Here is an 11,275-nt window from a genome sequence, read left to right as displayed (position 1 = left end):
AATTTATTATAATACGTTCTTAATTCTTTATAATTAAAAGAAATAATGCTATCAATTTTTTTTAATATATAAAAATATTATCTTTTCATTTTTGACAATACTTACAGTATTTAAATCATTAGAACAAAGCGCCAGCCACCAGGTAGGGGATCAAAATGAAATATTAATTCGAGCAAATGTTTGAATTAATTTTTTTGTAGAGAGAGTTTATTTTCTTCTTTTCCTTTTATCTGTGATTATGCTGTTGTTTCTCCTATCTTCACGTGTAAGGGCAGGGAACGACCATTCTCTCCCTTATTCAATGAAGTGGGTTTTTTCTCACCCATTTTTTCCACATAAATGGTATAATATTTATACTTCATCCCTTTTCTAATATATTTATATAATTTTTTGACAACAAATAATTTTTATTGATATTTGAAATCAAATTACTTAAAAATTTTAATAATTAATCCAAAGTGAATTATTAAGGCTATCCCAATCATAATAATTTATATAATGATTTATAATAAATAATAAAAAAATTTTATTTTCATTTTCTTCTGGCCAATGCGGTTGTATTATATTTTAGTAAAGTCCAGTGGATTAAAAACACAAATTAGAATCAAATAGAATAAACAAAAATGGATGGTTCATTCCAAAAAGATCCATGACCAATAAAAGTCCAATCCACTAACCAGTTGAAAATAACATCTCCACCGACATTAAACAACACAACAAATAAAAAGCCATATTGAAGGTCGATAGCAAACCCATGTCCTTGAAAATAACTAGATCAGGGCAACAATTGTAAACCTTTTTGTATGCAGAGAAAAAAAAATATTGACAACAAAACGCAAAATAACGATTATCAATAAGCCCATATTAATCCCGAATCACAATACTCAATCAACAGAATTGAGGAAGGAGCACAATTGCGGCCTCATGCAAAGAGGACCATTGCTGACAGCCACAAAATATCCCATGATGATTGTAGCTAGTCTATATAGCCATGGAGTAGACTAAGGAACCAAACTTCAGTATCAACAATCCACTGGTATCTATCTCATCGATATCAAGTGATTGCGATCACACAAAATGCAGACCATTTTAATAAACCACCACAACTTCAGATTCGAAAGAAACTCACCAAAAAAAAAATTAAAAAAAAAAAAAAACAACACAAAGACCATTTAAAAATTTTTAGGTTTATATTAAAGTTTGGCACCCTAAATTTTTTTTTATAATTTTCACGTTATTTTTTATTTTTTATAATTTATTTAAAAAAACTATTTTTATAACATTAAACATGTCTATTCTTAATTGCACATAAAAAAACAAAGTGTCATTTATTATTCTTTATAGTGCTATTGCATATACTAATTCTTTTAATGGTGATTAACTATTTTAGTAACAGTGGTTAATGTTAGCCATTTATATAATGGTTTAAAGTAAAATACTTCAATAAAAAAATAATTATTGAATTAGTTGTTAAATATAAAATAATAAATAATAAAAAGCAAGTAAATGATGAAAAAATGATAATAAACAAGTATTTATTATTATAGGATGGATTGTTAATTTATAAAAAAATAAATCATTTAAAAAATATAATTAACTATTATCAACTATTAAAATGTTATGGGTTGATAGCTTTTCAAAACCTTCCAACTCTTATATAAATAAGTAATTATTAAATAATAAAAAATAAAAATATTAATATAAACACGGAACCTATATGAATAGTGTAGATAAAGACAAAAATATGGAGAGCTTCTACTAAAGGAATAAACAGTATTGTTTGTTTTTTAGTGCATGAAAAAACAGTATTTTCTTTTGTCAAGAGGAAGAATAAACAGTATTGGTACTTACAATATTTATATGGACATAATATTAATTTTTTTAAAAAATAAAACTCAAAACTATGACATTTTTTAAAGGATTTTTTCACACATATTTATTTGAAATCGATATAAAATTTTGAAAGACCGACGAAAGTGAAAGTGATATTATAATAATAATAATAATTAATAATGAATATATGAATAAAATCAGGCGTATTTTTTTTTCTCTAAAAGTGTAATCAAAGCTCTTTTTGGCTCAGAAAGTGGATTTGAGGTATTTATTTATGTTAATTAAAATTTAAACAAGAAAATTCAAACCAGCTAGTAGCTATAATAGCGTTGACAGTCAACTTCCTTCTCCACGAAAATAATTAGTCTAAAGATTTCTCCTCCATTCCGTTTCTATGTCTCTCTCTCTTCTGCTCCTGTACTGCTAAACAAGGACCAAGAAGTCCCTTCATCTCCTTCTGTTCTTACTCTCTCGTCATCAAGACGGCGGAATAGCATAAAGCCCATGCATTGATGGGCCTTTTCTCCATTCTCTGTTCTTGCCTTGACAGAAAACGCAAATCCACTGCTTCCGATGGCGCCGATGACGACTTCGAAATTCATGACCTCTTCTTCGATCTCCGTACGCTTCAAGTCGCTACCAATTTTTTCTCCAACTTGAATCAGCTTGGTCATGGTGGATTCGGTCCCGTTTACAGGGTACGTATACTCAAATTTTGGAACAAAAGTATTAAATTATTATCTCCCGTTTCCGTGTACGGTCGAATGCTTCTTTTTCTTCTCCTTCTTCTTCTTCTTCTTCTTCTTCTTCTTCTTCATGTTCTCCTTGCCTGGTTAGAGGAAGAATTACGGAATTAACCTTTTGCGTTTAATACCATTGTCATATAGAGGAATAGCAGTAAAACTCCTCCGTTTATATTGTAAACAAATAAGGAAAAAAGTATTCGAACAAATTATGCATTGATTTCAATTCTTTTAAAATAATTTTTTTAAGTTAAAAAATATAAATTCTTTCATTTTAAAAAATAAAATAAAATAGATTATTGCAAAATATAAGGGATTATATTTAAGAATGGATATGCAGATATCTAATCTAGCTCATTCTTGAATGAGCTCAAGCTATCTGTATCCTTACCCTTTATTTTATTATTTCTTGTTGGATGATGCGGCAAAGCCACAGGAATTGTTCTTTATGGAACTCATATTAGACTGTTTTGCAATTGTTTGAAGAATCAGCTGATTGATTAAAATATGTCAAATTTAATTTAAGGCATTTTGAAATTAAAAAGACAATTTTTTTTTTCCCAATTTAGTGGACTCCTTTTGATGTAAAGGTCCTATTTTCAAAATTGTTTCTAATTTTACTAAATTTTAAAATTCTATTTGCGAAAATGTACATATGAATGAAATTAGCATTGTTTATTCTTTATACATGTATTTTTTTATGACAGATGATTTATTCTTTTGAATAAATCCATGATAAAGTGAACTTACAATAACAAAATTTGCACCCACAAGCCTGGTGGTAAAGTGGTAAAGGTATTGGAGTAAAAATGTGAGGTCTCGTGTTTTACTCTCTCAATTCTCATTTAAAAAAAAAAAACAAAATTTAGTTATTTAGTTAACTATGGTTTCTTTTTTTTTTTTAATAACAATCTTCTTTGCCTCGTGAGATTTACATATGAAGAATTAAAAATATCAATTTTTATTGTTGCATGGGATTATACTCACTCCTCCATATTGAACCTTAAATTTTGAATTTGGATTATTTTGTTTACCATCGTTTTGAACAATTGATTTTGCAACAGCAACTCAAGGAGCAATACTGGACTCATAACGTATACTTTAGTCATGAGCCTGGTATGGATTTGTTTTTAGTCATTTGGTTTTTCTTTTCTAGTTTTAAAATATAGTTCTTAAAGGAGAAAGTTGCTGCAAAAAATGGTTGTTTCCAAAATACAAAAATTCAGTAATCACCCAAATTAGAAAAAGGAATTGACAAAATTGCTTTGACACGCTCTCTTTCTGTATTCTTCCTTTTATTTTGCATAAACTGTTGTTGCTTTCACACCAGACTTGGCATTGATCGTCGTGAATTATGTGTTGGAGGCATATCAACAGTATCATTTATACTTGTATACATTTAGGGAATCTAAGACTAATTTGGAATCGTTCCTTAGTTTGTATTTCATGAATTATATGTCGTGTATGCCTTTGTTTTCTGATACCGCAAGCCAATTCTTTGTAATGAGATGAGTAACAGTGCACATTAATCCTTCTACTGTGGTTGGGTGTTTCTGTGTGATTTCTGCCTCAAAATTATAATTGAATATTTGCTTCTTGTTCAAAGGGATTAATACCAAATGGTCAAGAAGTTGCTGTGAAGAAGCTTTCATTAAATTCAAGACAAGGACTGCGAGAATTCACTAATGAGGTGAAACTGTTGCTAAAACTTCAGCACAAGAACTTGGTCACTTTGTTGGGATGTTGTGTAGAGGGAACTGAGAAGATGCTTGTTTATGAGTATCTGCCAAACAAAAGCCTTGATTATTTTCTTTTTGGTAAGATATCCTTCTTATTGTTAATATTTCAATACGAGAATTGAAATGAAAAAAAAGCTTGAGTTTTGTAAATATCAGACTAACCATTGAAGAGTTGACATTTTCAGGTAAACAGAATTCTTCATCTCTTGATTGGACAACTCGGTTTAGAATAGTTACAGGAGTGGCAAGGGGTCTTCTCTACCTGCACGAAGAAGCCCCTGAAAGGATCATTCATAGAGACATCAAAGCTAGTAATATTTTGTTGGATGAACATTTGAATCCAAAGATTTCTGATTTTGGCTTGGCAAGGCTTTTTCCCGGTGAAGACACACATCTGAATACATTTAGGATTTCCGGTACTCAGTGAGTAAACTTTTTCACATTCTCATATGTGTATATATTTTTTTAGGGTAATCTTCCTAAGAAATTTTCTTACTGAGCTGAGTGCAACAAATTAAACATTTTTTTAATGCAGTGGTTACATGGCCCCCGAATATGCAATGCATGGATATTTGTCTGTGAAGAGTGACGTCTTTAGCTATGGAGTTTTGGTTTTGGAGATTGTAAGTGGGAGAAAAAATCATGACAGCCAACTTGGTGGTGAAAAGGCAGACATCTTGAGCTATGTAAGTTTGCCAATTTAGAATTTTTTTTTCCCAGAATTCGTTTTGGTGTTAGCTTTCTCTTGCCAAACTAAGTCCATCTCATTGGTTCTGTTAAAAGCAAACTATCCAAGTTGGAACTAGGAATTCAGCCAATTCGTGATTCTTTCCCAATTGCATTATTTAGACAAACAGGTTTAGAACTCAAATTTTAACTTTAATCTTAACATGGAAGAACCATTAAACCCTTCCTAAAATAATCTAACCTAAGATTAAAGTTCAAAAAATAACAATAAAAAGAAATTTCATATACCATAAACAAAACTAAATTACTGTAATCTTCGTGCATGATGCTTTATATCTTCAATTCCTATTCTGGTGTTCCCCAATATTCTAATACTCCCCCAAGGTAACGGTTGATTGCCATGTGCAATAATAGCACTAGTTACCTCAGATTTTATTATCCTATTATTGTAATACAAAGAGTGAAACTGTATCTTTTTTATTGTTTAGCTTATAAATATATTATGATTTCTTTTTATATAGTATATGGATTGCTTCGTGCATTATGTCACCCTCTTTATATGATCATTACTCTTAATTCATAATAGAATTTAATTAGAATTTTGTTTAGATTAGATTATCATTAAATTATGATAGAAATACATCAGAACTATAAGTGTGCACTTAAGGTCACCAAATTTAGAATATCAACGTCAAGCTTAATTAGTAAGTGTTGCGTTTGAGCAAGCCCCCCCCCACCCCTCACTGTTTAATTGTTTTAATTTGTTTTGCTTTTTGAAGCAGACATGGAGGCTGTATGAAGGAGGGAAGACATTGGATTTAGTTGACCAAAGCCTTGCGAAGTTCAATCGAGATGAGGCAGCAATGTGCATTCAACTGGGATTGTTATGCTGTCAACAAAGCGTGGCAGATAGGCCTGATATGAACTCAGTTCACCTAATGCTTTTGAGCGACTCATTTACTTTGCCTAAACCCGGTAAACCTGGAATTCAAGGCCGTCGAGGACGTTGGACGACTAGTTCAACTTCTGCTTTCACTAAAACTAATACTAATACTAATACCAATGCTAGCAGTACGAGCACTGGCATTGCCAAATCTTCAGCAGGCAATAGTTTAGTGGAGGAATATTCTAGAAATTCCATGTCAATTTCTTCTATGGGTGAAGGTAGGTAGTCCCCATTTATAACTGAAAAGGGTGATTAGCGGCTTTTTCATCGTCTTTCTCCCAGGGTGTTGGACAGCCTCAGTTGGTAGCTTTATAAGCATTATGTAAGTAATTCGTTCTTTATTTTATTGAATTAAATATTATGCTATGCCAGTGAACATTTGCCCAGACGAGACGGCAATCGGTTAATGTATTTTAGCACATTAAGGTGGTTTTATATATATATATATATATTACTTTTTTATAATTACATATCAATTGGCTCCAATTAACTCACAAGTTCAAACTTTAAAAAAAAAAAAAAAATCTCTCTTATACCTATCATCCATTTTCTGCATCATAGCATTCGACAAATTGAAAAAGAAGATTAAACTCATGTTCCCATCCTAATAATCGTATTTGTAAAATGAAAATATAGAATGGGTAAATTATATTTTAATTTTTAAATTTTAATGTAATTAATAGATTAATTTTATATTTTTAAAATTGAATACTTAAATTCAAATATAACTATTTTGCAATTTTTAATTTCGTTCGTCAATCGGTCTAAGGAAGGATAAACATTTTAAATATTTAAAATATCTTTTGAATATTTAAATATTTTTTAATATAGGTGAGAATTTTATATTGTGTAAATTATATTTTGATTTCTAAATTTTAACAATAATTAACGGACGAGTTCTTATAGTTTAAAAATTAAATCTTTAAATTTTTAATTTTTATTTATTATAGACATTAATTTAAAACTAGTGAATGATCAAATTTTTTCTATTTTTAAAATATTCTTTATAAAAATTTATAATCTATTTAAAAATTATTTGATGTCATTTAAAAATAACCGAAATTGAAACTATTTTTTAAAAATTTTAAAGTTGAAAGTATTGAAATATTTTAATTAATAAAAATTTGAAAAATAAAAAGTGTTAAAAATTAGTTAAATAAGATATTATAGATAAAAGTTAATGGAATTAAATTTTTTTTTTCAAATAAAAAATGGAGAATCAAAATGTTTAAATAAAATAGATAAGAACGGATCGGTCATAGAGAGATTTAAGTGTACAATTTTAAAAATATAGCGATTTTAAAAATATAGAGATTGATCCATTATATTAAAATTCAAGAATTTAAGTATAGTATGTTTATTTAAAAAAGGTAATAAAGGTATGTTTATAATTTTAAAGGTAAAAATAAATGGAGAAACCTCTAATTTAAATATATTGATTATAGAAGAATTTAAATGTTTAGTTTTAAAAATATAGAAATTGATTTATTAATTATACTAAAATTTAAAAGTAAAAGTATATTTTTTCTATTAATTTTCATGATAACCAATGGTTTTATTTTTTTTTTTTTAAGCTTGTAAAGCTCAAACAAATGTTTTACATAATTTTATATGTGATTGGAAAATTATTTTTATTTTATTATTTAAGAAATTTTAAGAATTAGATTTAATTTTTAGTATTTTTTGAATAAATACCATATAATACTAAATTTATTATATATAATAAATATTAGTTATAGCATAACAAATACAAAACATACTTAGTTTTTGTTTTTCTAATTTTCTTGGAGTCAGGACAGTCCACCATTCTTTATTTAATCCTATACGGACTTGAATTCCTAATACACAGTGGAGAACATCTTCTAACCAAACTCTGTATTGGTTTGAATTTTTGATTTATATATATATATATAACTTGTAATCCAAATCTATAGCTCAACAACCAAATCTCATAAAAACAAGTTTGAATCTTTATTGTATACAATTCTTATCGATCTCAGTAAACAATATCTACATTTTAAGAAAAAAAAATATTGAGTAAAAGTGATGAAAATTTTCATCTTCAACAATTCCTGCAAAAATTAGTTTCAATGGATTCGATATATGCCTAAGTGTATGTCTGCCACAATATGCAGCAGCAATATAGAAATATCAACTTAGGCTACATTGTCCAAGTCTGGTGAATGAATCGATCGTGGATAACTCGCGTTCAAAGCGTATTTTATAAATGATAACTCATTCTTGACGCCGTCGAGTTGGAAGATAGATGATCGAAATGATGGAAAGTTAAATAATGGAGAAAAGAAGGCAACGACATTGTAATCTAATTCTTTCTTCGATTGTGATGTTGAGACAAATCAAATTGAGTTCAATAGTTCTAAAATTTTACGTGGTTACGGGTAAGTTATGCAGGAATTTTTTTTGTAATATTAATTTTTTTAAAAAATTTTTTAAATTAAAATAATTAACCATATTAAAAAAAAATTATAAAGTAAAATGATTGTATCATGTAATATGTTTACATGCTACAATAAAATTAGTTATTATATTTTTTGAATCCACTAATCTATTTATAAATTTTAATTATTATGTTTATTTTATTCTTATTAATTTATTTTGCCAAGTAGTTATGCAACAATATCACCCCGTAATTCCTCTGTATTAAAGTTTGTTTATTCAATTTTAGCGATTTTAATAGTCATTAATTAAAAGTTAAATTTTATTGATTTATTTTTTAATATTTAAATATTATAAATTTAATTACATCAAAATGCTAAATTTTATGTTTAAAATAATTATGAAATAAATAATCAGTTAGATTAAACAATTTCATGAGCTTTGAGTCAACCGCTCAGATCATTTTGTATCAGATTGTGTACTTTCAATTTGAAATATATAAGTTCATGATCATTTTGTCTCAATTTTAAATTTTATATTTAATTTATATATATCTTATATTTATTGCATATAATAAATTATATTATATAATAATATAATTACATATATTATCTAATTGTAATACCCGATTAGAGTCCGGCATCGGAATTCTACTTTCCGGTGGAATCTAGGATGTCGGTATCCTCTAGAAGGGTCGGATTTATGTTTTTTCTAAAGTCTTTTAGGATGTTTTATAGTTTTAAAGTGAAAAGGAAAAGAGTTTTTGCAAGAAAAGAACCAAGGAAGGAAAGCCAGGTTCGGCCGCCGAAGAGATTACCAGTAGAGTGGTGCCCATTATCAGAGAGAGAATCAGAACTGCTCAGAGCAGACAGAAAAGCTATGCAGATATCCGCCGGAAGTAGATAGAGTTTCAGGAGGGGGATATAGTATTGCTGAAGGTGTCTCCAATGAAGGGAGTGGTTCGTTTTGGGAGAAAAGGTAAACTAGCTCCACGATACATTGGACCCTTTGAGATCTTGCAGAAGATCGGAAATGTATCGTACAAACTGGATTTACCTGCTTCTATAGAAAGGATTCACCCAGTGTTCCATGTTTCTATGCTACGGAAGTTCGTGTCAGATCCGAGTAAGGTTCTTAGTTAGCCTGATGTGGAGATCCTTGGAGATCTCACCTATGTAGAGCAGCCAGTGCGGATCCTAGACACGCAGATCAGGCAGCCAAGGAACAAGGAGATTCTAATGGTGAAAGTCCTGTGGAACCACCATAATCTAGAAGAGTGCACCTGGGAGACACGGGAGTCTATACTCCAGCAATATCCATATATGTTTTGAGGTTAGTTTTCCTCCTTTTATGTGTTTTTTTGTTTGAGGAACATTTGGGGACGAATGTTCTTAAGGGGGGAGAATGTAATACCCGACTAGAGTCCGACATCAGAATTCTACTTTCCGGTGGAATCTAGGATGTCGGTATCCTCTAGAAGGGTCGGATTTATGTTTTTTCTAAAGTCTTTTAGGATGTTTTATAGTTTTAAAGTGAAAAGGAAAAGAGTTTTTGCAAGAAAAGAACCAAGGAAGGAAAGCCAGGTTCGGCCGCCGAAGAGATTACCAGTAGAGTGGTGCCCATTATCAGAGAGAGAATCAGAACTGCTCAGAGCAGACAGAAAAGTTATGCAGATATCCGCCGGAAGCAGATAGAGTTTCAGGAGGGGGATATAGTATTGCTGAAGGTGTCTCCAATGAAGGGAGTGGTTCGTTTTGGGAGAAAAGGTAAACTAGCTCTACGATACATTGGACCCTTTGAGATCTTGCAGAAGATCGGAAATGTATCGTACAAACTGAATTTACCTGCTTCTATGGAAAGGATTCACCCGGTGTTTCATGTTTCTATGCTACGGAAGTTCGTGTCAGATTTGAGTAAGGTTCTTAGTGAGCCTGATGTGGAGATCCTTGGAGATCTCACCTATGTAGAGCAGCCAGTGCGGATCCTAGACACGCAGATCAGGCAGCCAAGGAACAAGGAGATTCTAATGGTGAAAGTCCTGTGGAACCACCATAATCTAGAAGAGTGCACCTGGGAGACACGGGAGTCTATGCTCCAGCAATATCCATATCTGTTTTGAGGTTAGTTTTCCTCCTTTTATGTGTTTTTTTGTTTGAGGAACATTTGGGGACGAATGTTCTTAAGGGGGGGAGAATGTAATACCCGACTAGAGTCCGGCATCAGAATTCTACTTTCCGGTGGAATCTAGGATGTCGGTATCCTCTAGAAGGGTCGGATTTATGTTTTTTCTAAAGTCTTTTAGGATGTTTTATAGTTTTAAAGTGAAAAGGAAAAGAGTTTTTGCAAGAAAAGAACCAAGGAAGGAAAGCCAGGTTTGGCCGCCGAAGAGATTACCAGTAGAGTGGTGCCCATTATCAGAGAGAGAATCAGAACTGCTCAGAGCAGATAGAAAAGCTATGCAGATATCCGCCGAAAGCAGATAGAGTTTCAGGAGGGGGATATAGTATTGCTGAAGGTGTCTCCAATGAAGGGAGTGGTTCGTTTTGGGAGAAAAGGTAAACTAGCTCCACGATACATTGGACCCTTTGAGATCTTGCAGAAGATCGGAAATGTATCGTACAAACTGAATTTACCTGCTTCTATGGAAAGGATTCACCCGGTGTTCCATGTTTCTATGCTACGGAAGTTCGTGTCAGATCCGAGTAAGGTTCTTAGTGAGCCTGATGTGGAGATCCTTGGAGATCTCACCTATGTAGAGTAGCCAGTGCAGATCCTAGACACGCAGATCAGGCAGCCAAGGAACAAGGAGATTCTAATGGTGAAAGTCCTGTGGAACCACCATAATCTAGAAGAGTGCACCTGGGAGACACGGGAGTCTATGCTCCAGCAATATCCATATCTGTTTTGAGGTTAGTTTTCCTCCTTTTATG

At 31.0% G+C, this 11,275-nt stretch overlaps 1 protein-coding gene across 2 annotated transcripts; it reads left to right on the top strand.

The window, feature by feature from the left end:
• Window positions 1-2,173: 2,173 nt before the first annotated feature.
• Window positions 2,174-6,418, top strand: LOC110614609 (cysteine-rich receptor-like protein kinase 10). Of its 2 annotated transcripts, XM_021756181.2 has the most exons (6): window positions 2,174-2,531; window positions 3,641-3,692; window positions 4,183-4,393; window positions 4,501-4,738; window positions 4,851-5,001; window positions 5,785-6,418. In XM_021756181.2, the coding sequence occupies exons 1-6, from the start codon at window positions 2,506-2,508 to the stop codon at window positions 6,172-6,174; spliced, it is 1,068 nt and encodes a 355-aa protein (XP_021611873.1). In that variant the 5' UTR covers window positions 2,174-2,505; the 3' UTR covers window positions 6,175-6,418. The 2 variants fall into 2 exon arrangements, with proteins under 2 accessions (XP_021611873.1, XP_021611872.1); XM_021756180.2 differs by lacking the exon at window positions 3,641-3,692.
• The last annotated feature ends 4,857 nt before the right edge of the window (window positions 6,419-11,275 follow it).

Source organism: Manihot esculenta, chromosome 5 (genome assembly GCF_001659605.2).
Source record: "Manihot esculenta cultivar AM560-2 chromosome 5, M.esculenta_v8, whole genome shotgun sequence".
NCBI classification, from domain to species: Eukaryota; Viridiplantae; Streptophyta; class Magnoliopsida; order Malpighiales; family Euphorbiaceae; genus Manihot; species Manihot esculenta.
This window is presented reverse-complemented; position numbering and strand designations above follow the sequence as displayed.

Bases quoted from the DNA above. Each gene is read 5' to 3' on its own strand.
- LOC110614609 (XM_021756180.2), top strand. From the start codon at position 2,346: ATGGGCCTTTTCTCCATTCTCTGTTCTTGCCTTGACAGAAAACGCAAA. The intron at 4,739-4,850 runs GTGAGTAAACTT...TTTTTAATGCAG, and splicing joins TTTAGGATTTCCGGTACTCA to TGGTTACATGGCCCCCGAAT. The intron at 5,002-5,784 runs GTAAGTTTGCCA...TTTTTGAAGCAG, and splicing joins AGGCAGACATCTTGAGCTAT to ACATGGAGGCTGTATGAAGG.